The sequence below is a fragment of the Pithys albifrons genome, chromosome 2, assembly GCF_047495875.1.
Source record: "Pithys albifrons albifrons isolate INPA30051 chromosome 2, PitAlb_v1, whole genome shotgun sequence".
Taxonomy (NCBI): Eukaryota; Metazoa; Chordata; class Aves; order Passeriformes; family Thamnophilidae; genus Pithys; species Pithys albifrons.
The window spans coordinates 78,786,337-78,803,997 of NC_092459.1; the positions used below are offsets into that span (position 1 = coordinate 78,786,337).

A 17,661-nucleotide genomic window follows, 5' to 3' on the forward strand; every position below is an offset into this window, starting at 1 on the left:
AGAGGTGCTTCTATATTTTGGGAGTCTTCAATTTGGTACCCCCATTTTTTAAAAAAATTTTAAATTATGTCCTCTGTCCAAGACTCATAGTATATAGTCAAATCAAATAGCTGTGTATAACACTTAAATGACTTTATAAATAAAATTTAGAATCTTTAAAAACAGGGGGGAGGGTGCAGTATACTTTCCATAAAGGAACAAATACAATCTCTGTTTTCTGTATCTATATTTACTTAGCTTTCAATATCTTTAGTCTTTCAAGATGTGATTTTATTTAAGCAGCAAGAAAAAATTAAAAGCATTATTGTTTCCAGATATGCTTAATAATATTTTAGAATGAGACAGACTTTGATCACAGTATCCACAGCAAGTAGGAACCAAGACCGCAGAAAAATTATTGTTCAAATAATATGACAACGGATGTCTTGTTTCCGGTGTTAGGATAAAAAGCAATAGCAACAGCAGCAACATAATTTTGCAGACTTGTAATCAGAAATGAGTTGGTTACTCCTCTTGCACTTCATTTCTGCAGAATCAGTAGCTAAACAACCTGACTAGAATTACAGAAACAGGGGAGTTGAAGGTCCTCTAATACTTGAATAGCTCTACAGGAATAGCATGTAGCTTTATTACTTTCTTATAATACCTCACCCAGTATTGAATTTTCATTTTCTTGGAAGGCTTCCAGATTCACATCTTTTTTAGAAGAAAATAAATCCAGACTTGTTATAGTGATCTCTATTCCAGTGAAATAATTATGATGATATTTTTTCCCCTTTACCTGAAAACATTCATGTCTTCTTGGAATAACACTTAAGGAATTTTTAAAAAATTGCAGTAGAAAGGTTTGGGTTTTTTTGTTTCTGAGATACAGTCAGATGATCTTCAGCTTTTCCTGCTATCTCTCAGTCTAAAAATGAAGCATCACATTCTAAATTCAGTGTAGTAGCACTGAAAATTGCCCAGTTGCTGATATTTCATATAATTTACTCATATTGCACTGATGTAAGAGACAATGTGTGCTCAGAATTGCTCAAAATTACTAGTTTGGGGGGTTTTTTTTGTAATATTTCAGATCATATAATGCTTCTTGAAGTGATAACATACGTCACTAAGTCAACAGCCCCATATTGGGGCTTGAAGCTGTTCACCTCTTTTTCCTGTTGTCATGCCTAATGAGGGCTGGAAAGACAGAAATGCTGTTCTCTGTAATGGCTTTCTGTTCCATCATTGATTTTTAAAACATACTAGAATTTAGTCTTTTCTTTACTAAATCTCAATGCATAATAAGAATGTAGATTTGTTTCATAAAAGATCAGAGAACCGTCTTTTGACGTAAGTATCAACTGGAGAATTTAGAATGTGTGTGGCTTGGTATGGAATGCTCATCTTTCCATTTCAGGATATTTTATTTGGTTTATTTTATAATTTGCTCCCATTACTTGAACATTCCAGTGATTTTTAGACTTTTAAGTGCTTCCTGAGTGCAGCCTCCCAGGCACCTCTTCTGTTTTCAAGACTTTTAATAATCCAGTTAGAAATGTGTTGTGGCTTTCTTTTGCTGTAGCAACAAAATGACATTAATTTTGAAGATAAATGTTTACCTTTAAATTCCCTGGGAAAAAAAGTACTCCTAACACAACACTCTTTGCAGACTTCCATTGGCTTCACTGAACATGAGACCTAGGGAGGAACAAAGCTTTACACCTGCTTATGAGCTGACAAGTTGATGACACTTAGAGAAATAGCAGACAGTATGGTACAATGGCCCTGCTGAAAAGCAACACCTCGACATGTAGCACCTAAGTCTGGTAATCCTTTAAAACATTAAATGTTCCTCCCCCTCACTACCCTCCACACAATGTTTTGGATTGTTTCCAAAAGGGAACTGTAAAGTTAAAGTGAAAATTGAGTTAATGATTGAAATAAACTGGTGAAAAGCTTAGAATGGAGAGAGGTATGTAGTTAAAAAGAAGAAAAAAAAACAACAGCACAAAACTTTTAATGAAAGGCAAGAATATGCTCTTGGACTCTGTCTTTCAGTACTCTTTGGCCATTCATCCTCTGTTGGTTCCTTTACTGTTATGTCTCTTTTCTCGCTGTGTGGCTCCCAGCATGCAGACTTGAATTGCTTACGGTAATACATTTCAGACTGTAGGTATACATTAGTTGGATCAGCAGAAAGTAAATACTTGCTGAGCAAAGGAAATGTGTATAGAAGGAGCTTACAGACTGTTAAACAGTTTGGATCATTCTAGTTTAGTATCCTGTCTCTGACAAAATATCAGGACCTGTAAATATGCAGTAATGGAAACTTAGCCAGCAGTTTAGTTATGTCAGAAAGTCACTTCTGAAATATGAGTAACTGATCTTATCCTGAAAGATAAAGTCCTTGTCCTTTTGTGAATATATCTGCCAAATGACACAAGTTCCTAACCTTTGGGACGATTGATTTTTGCCTGTAAGAGCATTATATTTTAAAGATGTTGATCTGCTTCCTTTGGAAAATAATTTTCTTTTATTTGTTTTGAATTAGTTTGCATTTAATGACATTCAGTGTTAGTACAAACAAATGTTAAATATAACTTTTAACACACTGTGGTATAATTCAGAGGTGTAATATTCTGCCGTGTAAACTGACCTTTAAGCAACTTATTCTAAAGTTAATGGAGAGAATTTTTTCTTAGACCCTACAATGAAAGATAAAGGATATTTGTTTAAGGTGCAACTGCAGTTACACAGCTAAGTAGCATTGATTATAACGGCTAATTAACATTCTCATAAAAATATAGTTAAAATAACTTGAGTCTGATCAAGCCAAAACTAATTGGCATTAAATTGAAGATAAAAAAAAAAAACAACAAAAGCCAAAACCCAAAAAAAATGTAGCTAATTATTGGGGGGGGGAGGGGAAATACAGAAATTGAATTCTTTCAATATTGCATATTTTTTTGGCTTCTAGTTTATGCCCAGCAGGTGATTTCACTGAGTAGCCCTCAAAAATTCAAGATATTCCTCTTGAGCTGTTGCAGCTGAAGTAGAATGCTTGTGTGCATGTGTGATTAGCTCCAGTGCCTCTCCATTGAGCATCAGCTTCTGATTATGTTCAGTAGGATTTTTCTTTCATCATATTGTCTACCTGAGCTGTTTGGTTAGCTTGTTTCCTAAGGCCTTCGTAGTATAGTGTTCACATTTGCAATGACTGTGACTTAAATGTGACTTAAACGTCTTTTTTACTCTCATATATTGATTTGCCACAACAGTGGTGGCTTGCTTTCTTGTTGCATGTTAACATTTAATTTAACTATTATTATATTTTATTTCTGTTTCAATGTATGTGCAATAGAAAAACAGAACATCAGGGAGGGGCTTTAGTTAGGTCAGAACTGCATAAACTCATCTGGGAACTAACCAGTAATAATCTGTACAATATAGGTCAGTCCTTCCGTAACAATTTCCAGCTGATAGAAGGGTGCCATCCAAAGCCCTTCCACCATACAGGGCATGCTTCAGACTACTGCTGAAACTCCACTGTGCTTCTCATATTGAAGATTAGGTGACTAGGGGAAAAAAGCAGTGTTTCTTTACACTTCCTCAGTTTTGTTTCTCGGCCTCTTTGCCTTGTTTCTTGACTGCCTTAATGACCTAGTTCTGAAAATCTTTTGTGGGCTAGATCACTTCTGCACTGTGTCTTGAATCTTCTCATGAGATAATCCCACCTGCTTCTTTTCTTAACTGCTGCCTGAAAGATGTCTCTACTTTAAGCAGTTTGTTGAGGTAAAATTTCCTTCTTCAGTCTAAAGAAAACATCTAGAACAGTGGTCTCCCCAGACTAGAAACACCATGAAGTCTTCATGTAATCCTTGGAAGGGATGAGAAAAGGTCCTCTAGACATGAGATAGTGCTCCTAGGCCAAAGGACTATATTTTATGTAGCTTTGCTTGGATGTGTGAGTATTAATGATTCACAGATCCAGAGTGATATGGTTATTTAATACAATATTTCTATTCATTTCAATGGCTGCCAATTTTTCACTTGGAATTTAACCTTCTAGAAAATGCTGCCCATTTTCTCTACTCATCTATACAAAGATCCTGTTAATACTGTGAAGGGAATATATTGGGATAACTTGGGAGTTGAATCTTAAATGCTTAACATTTGAAAAATGCATCTGAAGACTTTTTCAACCTGACAGTTCATCAAGAGAGATTTTTAAGTCTTTCAATTTCCTTTCATGGAATTTTGTTGTAATTGACTCTGAGAATATGAAGGCCCCCATGTTTTCAGCAAAGGTTGTATTTCTTCAATTCAAAGTTGTGCTGGCCTATGATGATACTAGTGGGTACATGTTAAGGAGAGAGCTCTTGTACACTGAATTAGGTAAGAACACTCTTCAGAGCAACCCCAAAGGTTTAAGATGAAACTGCATCACAAGACATTTAAAATGCTAGGATGGTCTATAATACCAAAGTATTTCAGAGCATTTTTCTTCTATAATTTTCAAAGAATAGAAACTGAAATCTAAGTTTGACTTCAGCACCAAAATGGAAAAGAGCACATGACTATGCGCAAAACCCCTCTATATTCATTTCACTTGCTATATTTAGAGTGCATTTTTGTCAGTGCACATATATATATTTACTCTATGCTGAATTGTATTCTTAGGGTTATTCTTATGTAGACCTGAAATTTGGTAAAGCATGTGTGTGTTTTCTGTCTAGATATCTAAATAATCTTCTATAGATTAAAGACAAATTATTTCATTATGCAATTTTGATTAGTATTTTTGTACATAATTCTGACCTTTCCCTTGCATGAATTTTAGTTATAAAAGTGAGCCATACCCCAGGAACACGCAGATTACAAGGCTGAGGTTGACATCGATAAATTGAAAAAACGTAAAAAATTTCTAAACCAGTATTTAGTGCACAACAGTTGTGCACTACTTCCATATGTAATTAAACCTCTTCAAGCAGTAATGATTGCTCAGAAGACCTCTGTTGTGCTGGATAATGAAGATGAGGTGTGTTAATAGAAATATCTGAAGTCAGGTTGGGCTTTAACATGAGGCATTTAGCTGTTCCTTACAGCACTGAGGCTAGCAGCTTGTATGTCAGATTACTGCTGCTGAAATTCATTCTACCACTCTGTTCTGTGTCTACTGGCACCTTACTATTTCCTCAGCTGGCTAAGAGTTATTTAATGTGTTTGAAGCTCATATATTAATCTTTTTAAGAGAAAAAAGTAGTTTGCTCTTGAATGTTTTACTGGGTCTTTCCAGTGCACATAATTGCATGATATTGTTTTACACATGCTCATATTGTCTAAGCCCAGTTTAGCACAGAACTATCCATGTGTCTACATAGCAGCTTAGGTGGCATTTATAAGCATGATGTCCACACTAACGTAAAATTAAAAGCCTTAACATCCAAAAAACAAAGCCTATAGTTCATGGAAAGTATTCAGATTGCAGTGGATTGGAGCTACCACCAGTGCATCTAGGGAGCTGTAAGTACCTCAAGCCAAGTTTTTGAGAGAAAGTTTGAACCAGTCTAAAATTGTTATTTTTAAATGACATAAAAAAGTATATGCAAATTAAAAATGCAAATTGTTTTGCTGTATTTTTTTTCTCTGAATGGCCTGTTACAATACAAATGTCAGGCACAAAAAAGAACATAAAATTCTGTTTCTAATGGATTATCTCAACTCATATTTTAATCTGAATATTATTCTTGAGCAGAGTCATAAATCTTAAATATCCACAACAGTATGTAGGTTCACATAAAGCTCAATTGCTGGGTGAGTTGCAGCTAACAAGTGCTTTGTATGTGATACAGTGAAGGTAACAAAAATACTTCTAACCTACATTTCCTGACCTTTGATGTTCAAATGATCAGAGGCTGACTCAGTCTATGTAAAGTGACTTTTTAAGCACTCTATTTTTTTGTCATCAGAAAAGTTCTGTCCACCAAGTCAGCTCCCTCCTGATGAAATTTAGCACCTAATCCTATGAATTGGCAAATTTTATCATGCCCAAACAATATCCCTTAATCTGGACCTGATAAAATTATTTTCTGAATTAACAAGATTGTGAAAATCTCATTGCTCAAGTTCACCTTTCAACAAAAGTATAATGTAATTTCTTTATGGCCATATTATTTTGCTGCTTAGTTACCCATTGAATGCAGCAAATATAAGGGTCCGGAATAACAGTTCAAACTAAGGTTTGAATGCCAATCTGAAATATGAAGGCTTTATTCATTGTTAGCTCTATGAGATCATCAGTCTTCCTAAAATTTTAGTTTTCACAAAATGTTTAAGTTCAAGGTTATATTCCTAATATCTATTGAATTTAGCAGTCTGCGTCACAGTATATGCTCTGCTTCAGTGACAGAATCTGCTGACATCGGTATAAAATAGGGAATTGTACATTTGTCTTACTAATCAATATGTACAGCTGATGGTATTGATCATTATAGATGAACATTAAAGCTGTGAAGCATCCCTAGTATTGCGAGAGATGGTGTCAAAATTCTCATGAACAAGACAGACTAGCCTGTCAAAACATAGTTTTCTGTTCTTCACATTGGATGCTTTTTGTTGGGAGGAAAAGAAATAGTACTTCAAAGGTAGGGGGATTTTTTTTTGTTGTTATTGAAGCTGTTAATTTTCATATTGTTGGAGCAATAAAACACTTTTCTGTTTAATATGAATTTATGGAAGGCAAGGGACTAGAGATGAGGGAGATGACTTAGTATTCAAAACATTGCAAATGTTTGGCAGGTTTTTTTAGAGGAAAGGAAAAATCTCTTGAGACCTTTGTTTTCTAAGGAACAATATTACAAAATACATAGTTACACAATATAAATTGGCAAATGAAAAAAGAGATTAATGAGTCTGGCAGCTAACTTAAGCTGGCATATTATCTCTACTTTCTTTTTAGTATAAGAAAGTTACTTTTCTTCCTTGATAAAAAGGGTAAAAATTAAAAGAGAACAAGAAATTTCTTAACATTTAAGTACTTTTGAATTAACCTATTATTTATTTTTTTATTTTCTTACTTGTAATTATGCAGGACAAGGGACAGCACTGAGGAGAGGCAATAATAATTTAAAAAAAAAAGATTATGAAAGTGATGTGAAGTTATAGTGCAGAGAATGACCCTCAACAAGATACAGCCTTCTTAGAATACTTTGCATATAAAGTTTTCTCACAGTCTTCTGCCATCTCAGTAACCAGGATACACATAATTTTGTGTGACTTTGTTGAATTGCTTGATATTCTGTCTGAAGACACACTCTCATAATACTTTCAGATGTTAAGTATGCAAAGAAAATACATACAAAGCCTTGGCCTCTTTATAAAACAAGCCAAGAATTAATATGATGATTCAAATAATTAGCTTTACCAGGAAGCAAGTAATGCTACCTATATATTATACTCATCTTCCCTATGCAGTCAACAATTCAGGTACACTCTGAACAGGCCTGCCAACTCTGTTTGGTTTTAAATACAACAAATGTCAAATTTTAAGTAGTAAGAGGCACATACAGTTTTTTCTTTCCCTTTTACCTTCTTTCTCTTGGTAGACGATGCTTAGTTCCAAATTTTACTTGTGAGTTTCATCAAACTAAAATGTACCTTAGCAGCTCCAGTCTGACTTAGAACTGCTTCTGAAACACAACTGCATCACAAAACTAACACAGTACCACCACTAACACTTCCTGTTCTTAGTCTCAAATGCACATAAATGATGCTTAGTGATTTATAAAGCCAAACCCAAATAGTCAAGAATATCCAGGTTTGAACTTCAACCGAAATACATAGTCTGTTAAACAGTGCAGAATTGTAGAAGAACTTTTTTCTGCTTTTAAATCCATGTTGAAACAACAAACCTGAAACTCCATGATGTATTAACAGCACAGAACTTTTATGCTTAATTTTTCTTGTGTCTTAACACTGCAATTAACTTCATAATGCTATACAGATTTACAATTGAAAAACGGAGACTGTCTTAAATAATAAAAAGTGGTTAATGTGAGTGTTAGTAAGGCAAAGTTACCAACATTAGCAATAATTACTGAAGTGTTAAAAAGTAGTCCCTTGCAGGTGATTTGATTTTCTCTGTGGGGAAATTGGATGCATGTGTGTTTGTTTATGTGTTTACTGTTTCTCAGAAGGGTCAGCCAGGATGTGTCTGTACCTGTGGTCACTTTGCTGTTTTTTTTGGCCACAGAAACCTGATCAAATTATATTGAGATGAACCTACTGCTGTCCATTGCTTAGCACTGTTGATTTGTCTCCCTATTTCTTTCTTATTTTTTGGTTGGTTTTTTATAACAAAATAAGTACTTTTGTTGCTTCCAGCTGCTCTGTCGTCTCTCCCTCTACTTTGCGTGACCTACTGCATACATTTGCATACATACATACACGTGTACAAACATATGCTACACATCTTTACAAACTGGCCAAAGCATCACAGACAGATGATTTAAATCTGAATCATTGTCTGCAACTTTTTGCTAACTGTTTTTAGAACGGAATGGAAAAAAGCTGAATAATCCATAGCTGCTCTTAAAATATTCCTAATGGATCAGATCTATTAGCAAGAAATGCTGTCAATGACCCATTTGCAATGTGAATAAGATTTTTTCTTCCTCATATGATTAAATTTGATTTGGCTGTTAATACATCCATTCCTTTCTTCCCTCCAAATAGAAAAATCACTTTCATAGTCTCAGAGATGTACACAAGGGAGCACAGAGAAAAGTCCAGTAGTTCATTCATCAAATTTCCACATTTGAGTAAGCAGTTAGTTCAGCCATCTCAGTCTGCAGTAATCTTTCTGAATTACAAGAACACTTGAACCAAGCAACTTAGAAGACAAGAAAGGGAGAAAAGGAACTAACCATCTTTCTTGATCTTATTTCCTTCCTTACTTGTCATGAGTGAGTAACTCTTACATTGTTTTGAGAGAGTTGATGTTATTTAATTCTCCTCAGGGCCAGTATGAGGGATTTGAAACCCAGTCTGTAACCCATTTAAAGAATTCTGGCTTTTGCCATGTCAGGATAAGACAGCAGTGTGAACATCACTGTCTTATTTTTAATCATGCTTGAAAAGTCAGGCTGTTTGAAGCAAAGGCAGTGACCTCTTTTACCTCTTTTAATCCCTGAAAATAACTTGCATGCCCCTCTTTCCCTCTTCCATGACTGCAAGATCTTCTCTAATGCAAATTCTTTTCCTTTAAGACACTCACGAAGAGTATGGAAAACTGTGAACTTTTTCACTTAAGAAATGGACACTAAACAAGCTTTGCAATACTTGTTTAATAATAAATTACTAATTTTGCAGAAAAGTGGAATGAAATTCAGAGAGGTCAGATGAGTTTCTCAGGGCTGTATGATGCAGAAATTAATTTGGGTATAGGAACAAAAAACTTTTGAACTCTAGTCCCTTATTTTATCCAAAATGTCTGTGTGATGCACATATAGTCAGAAATAATAACAATGGTATTTGCAGATGTTTTGTTTCAAAATCTGATGAAGAATCAATAGGAAAAATTGATTGGGCTGCCCAAGAGAAGAGAACCAGGGAAAAGATATTTACTGCTTGGCTGAAGTCTGAAAGGATCGTATCTAGTCATCCAAATTTTTCTTTGTATTTAAAATGTGTGACTCCTCCCAGAATCAGCTTTGAGATATGTCTAGTTTGACATATGTAAACATTTCCAAATCAGATATTTAAAGACCGAGGTAACAGAGAGAATTTACTGCTGTCCATGTTTTATTATTTGATGAGTTTGGATTCACTTTATTTGCTTTGTCTTTCATGTGTGAATTATGCCACTTTGTCTTGTGCTACAAAAATGACAGCATTTCTCAGAACAAGGCTTCTCAGTTGAACTTCTATCTTTCTCTGTTCTGTAAATCATTAGTGGCCTTCATTCAAAGAACTTCTTAAAAATAAGCTGAAGTTTCCAGATTTCTCTCTTGTTCTTTATTTCTCATGTTCCTTCAAAAATATTCAGTTCATTCTGAGAAGTCAAATGAGCCTTTAATATGACTTCCCCACTACAGCTTCAGAGCAGTAAGTCTGGGGAAAAATACTGGGGGGAAAACCAAAGATCTTCCAAATATATTTGCAGTCTTGCAAAAAATTGGAAATATATGATAGTAGGCAAAAGTGCAGCTGACTGATGAATGTCAGAGAAAATCTTTTTGAGTGGTTCTGTGGGATCATGGGATAGATGGCAGATATTTTTCACAGCATATAAAACTGGGGGGGTGGGAGGAGGGAGGGGACAGGGGTAGGTAAGTAAATTGAAGTATTTTAATGAGTAGTATTACTCTGATTATCTATAAATCATTTGAAAAAAAACCCCAGTAAAATGCAGCCACAAAAAAGACATTCTGTGTGTTACCCAAGCACTGACTTACCAAACAGAGTGCCATGGTAGGCTCAGAGAGCTGAAGAAATGGCATGTTTAAGTATGGTGGCATTTGAGTATCAGTTCCATGGGTTAAAAAATAAGGATGTTTTCTGTATTTTCCTGTGTTGTGATTTTGTTGCTTAACAGCTTCAATTTGCTTCAGCGAATGGAAAAATGGATTACAAACTAAGAGAAAAGTGTATAGAATTTTCTTAGCAAACTCCTGTGAAATTTTTAAGCTCTAGACTTTTGTCCAGGGCCAGTTCTGCCTCACTTAAAATCCACTGCGCAGGCTGGAAGGGCACACCCACGTGGGGACAGCCCTTCCCAAATCTTCGTTCGCGAAGTTTGGCCATACATACATCCATGTAGACATTCACTTTTCACATTGGGGAAAGCAACAGGAATACTGGATTTTGAGGACTAGGACAAACAGTTTCATGGAGACTTTGTGAGACTGACTCTTCTGAACAGTTGAATCTTTGTATATTATTGTCATCATCATGATCCACGAATGAAGATACAACTTCTGTAACTAAAATTCCACCTTTTTAGTGGAATTGCATTTTTGGCCCACAATTAAAGTGATTAAAACCATAATGTATGTTTCATAGAAAATTATTATAGGAGTCAATGGATAGTAATAGATCAGTGAGCAAAGCACCTACAATTATATTTCAAGAGACAGCTTTCCATTGAATTTTGTCAAAAAATAACCAGTTCCCCAGTGGCTTCTACTCTGAACTTCAAGTGGGAAAAAAATGGTCTTAAATCTCCAGTATTTGCAAAACATTAAGTGAAAGAATAACATGTAATAATATTTAAGCAATTATTTTTAAGTAATTATTCTGTACCATCCTGTAACATTCCTGAAATAAAAGAGAAGCAATTCAAACTCAGAAATATGTTAGATTTAGTTGCAGTCGCAGTCCTGCCTCAGTGTTGGAAATATGACCTTTGCATTTCAGCAGCAGTTCACACTTGAGGAGTAGGGTTTTTTGTTTACTACACTGGTTTTACATTTGCTGTACTGAGAAGGGATTGTCAGATTGTTCTGGTGGAGTCACAATGGGCACCTGTTTTCTAGCACAGCTGCTCCTGGCTCAGTTTTTTGTTGCGTCATTTCTTGTTTAGTACACAGTAGGTTTGAGTTTTAATATTTCTTTGTAGGCTTCAGCCTAAGCTATTGTGTTGTAGTGTAGCTCTAACAAAACATGTAAAAGTTTATTTACAGTCCTTTGTGGACTTTGACTCTGTGTTTTGAAAACAGCTTTAAACGCAACAGAAAATCAGTATATGGGCAGGTGTAGATGTCTGGATTTGCAAGGTTGTGGACAGTGAATTCACTTTAGCTTTTGAAACTAAAAATACTTTGGTCAAAGCTTGAACCTATGATAAATCCCGGATACCAACTTCACTGGAGAATCATCTTATATTGTGTACCTAGCTGTATATGAAAAGCTCAGAACTGTTACATTTGTTAATTCTTTCATTTTAGATCTGCTATCAAGCATAATTAAATACTATGTCAATGTTAAGTAAGAAAAAATTTACATCAGGAGGTACTGAAACATTTTCTGGTTTACTTTCTGTGACAGCTTTTTGGAAACTACAGCCTATTTCTGTATGAAACCAAAAATGGGAGAGAAAGAGGTGTCCCCACATTCTTTCTTCAGTATTTGGCATGAATTCAGTTCTGACTTCAAAGACTTCTGGAAGAAGGAAAACAAACTTATTCTTCAAGAAAGGTACAGTTATTTGTTTGTTCAAAGGCTTTTCTCAAAGAATGTTATTAGAAAAAATTGCACAGAAACCAGTCAGCCTTACTTCATTAGCACACAACCTATTGAATGCCTTTTGGAGTTTTCTCAGGCGGTGGTTTTTTTTAACAGATCATGACACCCACCCCCAACCCTCCCAGCCCACTAATTGTCATAATTTTTGAATGTGATTTTAATACCAGTTTGTGCTAAGGTTTTTGGGTACATTACCTGTACAATGTTTTTTGACAGAGAGTGTAACTACTATGTTATTATGAATCCAAGGAATGGGAGACTTATTTCAGGTCTGAAAGTTGATTAAAGATTTTCCATTAGCATATTTAGTTAAAGAAAGTCAAGGCATCAAGACGTGGCATACTGTAAATATTTGTCAAATGATGTTGAGGAAAAGGAAGACAAAAGGAGTAAGTCAATTGACCCTGCATTAAAAAAAGACTCTGAGCCATACTGCAATTCACAGCCTGTGGACATGAGCATGTGTGGTATATATGGAATAAAGAAGTGAGATAGTAGCTTTGAAAAATCAGCCATGCTGTTGGGTCTGTGTTTTAGAAGAGTTACGAAGTTTACTTTCTCCTGCATGTGGATAGTCCATTGTAGTCACCCTTTGTTTATAAAAATTATGCCAAGAATTAATCAGTTGTTTAAAAAATAGTAAATGCTACATAAGGAAAAATTAAACAAATACAAACATGAAAATTCTAAGCACTGTTATATAACCCTACAACTTTTAGGAACATGAGTGACCTTGGTATACAGATAATGAAGCTACTTCTGAGCCTAAATATTAAAAGGATTGAAGCTGTACATTGATTAAATTATTGTATCAGTCTATTATTAGTTAAATGGACAAGTACAGCCCTCTTTTTCAAGTATACTCATCCTACGCTGGTGTCACAGACAACAGATTACTGGTTTAGGAACTTACTGAAAACTTTCTTTAGGCACCTGTACAATCAATGCCATGTATACCATACATATTCACTGCAAGTGGATAGATTTTGGAACAAGCAGTCTCACAGTTAAGAAAACCACATTCTGCTACTATTGCAAGAGCATGGTGCAAATGTTAACACAGTACAGCAGCTCTCCAGGGATGTCTTTCATTTTACTGACTGTCTGGCTTAATTTTCTGTAATTAAGTATATCTCTTCTGAAACTGAGTTGACAGTAAGTACTATCTTTGGTTTCCTATGCAGGGATTTAGCTGCCTAGTTAATACAGGTTAATTTGATGTTGTATATTTTATGGAACAGGACTTAGGAAAATTGTCCTTGTATTTCAGCTGTTTAAAAAAAAAAAAAAAAGAAAGAAAACCAACAGAAATCCTCCAGAGGCTTCTCACTGCAAAATATTTTTCTTTTAAAGACATTCACTAAATAAATACAAACCCTCTTCCTCCTATTTTTCTTAAACATCTAAAGCTTAAGAGAAGAATGGGGCTGTGATACAATCATTTAACCCTCTTTCAGTTCAATGTATGTGTATACAAAGAGGATGTATTGAAGCAGCAGAGACAAAATGGTGTCTGCCAGCTTGTCCCCCTAGGGTAAGGGTGTTTTTACCTGAAAGGAACCAAACATGTATAACCTACAAAATGGCTGCAGGTGCAGGATGTGATAGGGAAGGAAAAGCACAAGTGAGAAAGACCTACAGTGGGAAAGAAACTGGGAGATCCCTAGGAAGAACAGCAGGGAGATCCTAACCCAGACTCGGAACTGATAGGTTGAAGGAGGCTCTCCCAGAGAGACAGACAGGACTGTGTAACTTCAGTCCAGGAAGTTACTAAGACTAAAAATGATACTTCCTATAAATCACAGGTAGATTTTTATTTTGAATTTTAATTTTTACTTGTCTCGTTAACTCTTTCACTCTATTTCATTTGTTTGGGTGAGGCAAGGTTTAGACTTTGGAAAGCTTTGATGTCTTGGTTGTGCTTGCCTCTCAGAAATGTTTGTCTTGGTGCTGTGCCAGGTCTGTCAAGGTCAAACTCTGTTCATTGCATTTTAGGAATTTTGGCCAAACTGGCAGTAAGAGTAAAAATTTTCGAAGTAAGACATATCATTTTCCTAAAAATGGAGAATCTTCTTTGATTAAACCACTCCTATCAAAGCCTTTGCAAAGTTGTTTTTTAAGCTTTTTTTCTTGATTTTACGTATCTGCTTCTCTTAGTAAAAAACCAGAAGCTGTGATATGAAGGTATCTCAGTACTGAGAACTCAAAGGAGAAAAATCTTGATGGAAAAATATATGTTGCCCAAAGCTGTAAGAACATACAACATGATAGTTTTCAAAATGTTGGTCTAGATCCACAGATTCTAGGTGACAAAAATCTGAAATCTGCCTATTGCCACTGAAATACAAATAATTATTTCAAGAGAGTAGATTTTTTTCCCTTCAGTTGAGGTTTTTGAATGTTTTCTTACTGGTAAAGTTGAAGAGCAGGCTAAAACTTTAATGGTCAAAGGAACCTTCTCTAGTTGTTCATTGGTGGCAAGATCAAGTGGCAGAAGGGGTGAGAGTTTTTAAAGCACTGTGATATGCCATCTTTAGCGAACTATTAACTAGGTTTCTGCCTCATGAAACATATTTATTTACAATACTTGTTTGTAAAATGTGTAATTTTATTCCCTTTTCTCTTCTAGTTCTAGTTCAATGCCTGTTGGTTTGGAGGTTGTTTTTTTTCTCCTCATCTCCCTTCATGTCAGTGTTTAGTTTAGCAAACTTCTATGCTGTGGGCAATGTTTGTAAAATATTTTATATCCCAGTTTCCATATGGACTGTTAATAGAGGCTGCTTCTCATTTAGTCTCTGCAAATATGTGTCACACTGTTTTACAATAATTTACCCAAAGGATTTTCTTAAATGGTATTTCCTAGGGTGGTACTACTTTTTGTTACTGATAGATTAAATATGTATGTTTTAAAGAAAGCAGTCAGCCAGTTCTTATTTTAAACTTTTCCCCTGGCATTTCAACTTGCATATTGGTTTGCCAGGCATTTATATGCAAAAGATAAACATTGAAGTGTCAGACTTTTTATTTTCTTATGAGAAAATGAGAAAACTTCAGAAATATGGTTTTGCACCATTCTTCTTTTCTACTACTTTCACTCTTCTCTCACTTGGAATAAAGCAGAACTGGAAAATACGAGCTGTAGAGAAAATTATGCATGATAAACTGCAAAATACAGTAGCAATAAAAAGAAAAATGCATCTGAAAATTACAATAAAAGCATAGGTCTGCCAAGAGGTTTTCTGAATAGTACTATTTTTGTGGTCACACTGTACTTAAAGCTAACTAGAACATTCCAATATAAATTGATATCTGGGCTATTTATAAAGTTCTTGAAAACAGTTTGTGGAGGTTGAAATTCCTGATGCTATGTCTGTCCTAAATATATATCCCTTTAAGTGAAAAATTTCAATATAATATTATTTCTTTCTGATTAAGTAAATTGAAGGGAAAAAAACAACAAACAACCAAAACTAAAACAACATAAGGAAAGCCACAAGCAAACTTAATGGGGCATGTTTTGAGTTTTTAAAGTTTTTATCATTGTCCTTTGATTATATATTTAATGTCACTGGTAGTTTATTGTTTGCTGCATTTTATGCTTGATTAGCAAGAAAGACTGGAAGAGCTTGCTCATTTTTCCTAATAATTTTTCGTTGTTGTTTGAAAGTAGAGTATGATTTTGAGGTCTGCAATCTTCCTGTTCAGTTCCCTCCTTACCTAGAGATGAATTTCAGGTGCTCCATAGCTGCAGATGCACATTGCTTTCTGAATACACAGCTCCAGTATCAACTATGCCAATGTCTCACCTTTTTAGGAGAAGTCTTATGGGATCACACCACCAATCTATGAATGCCTTTTTTGCTTTCTATAGTGAGAGCAAGTGTCTTGTTCAATCTGACTTATATTAACCCTTTTCTGATTAATCTCTTTCTTTCAGTCCCACCTTGGTTTCTTTATATTTCTGAGGTAGATGTATCCAGTTTTAAGTGCACTATTCCAGTGTAGAACTTCTGTGACAGCAAGAAGTATTTTTATTTTTCCTGACATCCAGCAAAGGCCTGCAGAACTGTTGCCCAGACTCTACCATTTTCCGAGGAACCAGGAAAAGGTATTCTGTCCTAGGAATTAAACTATAAAAGAGCTCATGAGGCAACACACAATGTAGTCCAGGAGGGAACTCTTGAAATGTTCCAGTAAATTAAAAAAGTTAAGCAACTGCTGGTTGTGGCAATCAAATAAGGAATATGTGAATACTTTATAAAAATACAATTATTTGTCAGAAAATCTCATATTGGTATGGACAGCAGTGATTCATCTTTATGACTACAGCTTCATCATTTCTTTATGGCCATGAAGTACACCCTTGCTGTCAAAGGCTGGTATCAATATCCTTAGGTACTAAGTGCCAGTTCAGATCTTGCTAGAAACATGTCAGTAGTATGGAAGAAACTCATATGCAGGGCTGCAGTTCCACCTTCCCTTTCTCTGGGTACAAGGGAGGTGCTTACACTTGTTTGTCCACTCCAGCTCTAGATGTGTTACCATTTCTTCAGATTACTTGCTGTTCCAGAGGGCTTGTGCAACTTTTCAAAGATTTACCTTGTATTTCCTCTATGTCTAGACAGTAGAGCAGGAGAAGGGAAGAGAGGGACAGATATAGGTGCCCTAAAAATTTGTGTATAAGATAATATATTGGTCATAAGCTCAGGCTGGCCCTTGCCTTTACGAAGGGGCGTGTGACTGAACAGAGACCGGCTGTGTCGGGGATGTCAGCAGAGGAGAGTTCATAAGCAGGATCAGCATGATGGTAAAATTCTGTAAGTCCCTGATATCTTGCATCACACTAAGCCTGAGAATTTCTTCTGGCTGACTTTATTCAACCCTTTAACTCCCACGATAAATCTTTGACACATTAAAAATAATCTATAAACTCAAAAAAATGCACTCGTCTCTCAAATGCAGAAGTTGCCCATTCCCGTAAGAATAGCAGTTAAGCTGGCACCTGGTGTGTCACACTGTGTATATCTAGATGAAAGGGAGATTCCTGGCCAGTGTGTCTCCACAGCTCATTGATCTCCCTCTGCAGAAAGACTGGTATGTCTCCCTACAGACTCCTCGGCAGGATGATTTAAAACTTGCTGTTGAGCAATTTAAAGTCTGGCATTGGATATCTGTACATTGCACAGTGAGGAGCATATTGGTAAGTTGCCACTTTTGCTTGCAGAGGAGGGCATTAAATCCCATAGCACAAGCAATGTCCTCTCAGAGTAATTTAAGGGATATTTTGTTAACGCTTATAATATGAACCAGTGAGTCAGACTTGAGAGTGAGAAATCGAGGGACATGGGAATAGGATTTGCAAGGAAATGTAGAGATGGAAGAAAAGAGAAGAAAAATGTATATGGAGTTGCAACATGAGAGGGAAATGATGAA

General features: G+C 35.5%; 1 protein-coding gene across 2 annotated transcripts in view; it reads left to right on the plus strand.

The window, feature by feature from the left end:
- The window catches only part of FMN2 (formin 2), a 153,026-nt gene that overhangs the window by 122,948 nt on the left and 12,417 nt on the right, over positions 1-17,661 (plus strand). For both annotated transcript variants that reach the window (XM_071549608.1, XM_071549609.1), the window contains one exon: positions 12,031-12,180. In XM_071549608.1, coding sequence (XP_071405709.1) covers positions 12,031-12,180 — 150 coding nt within the window. The remainder of the gene's footprint in view (positions 1-12,030; positions 12,181-17,661) is intronic.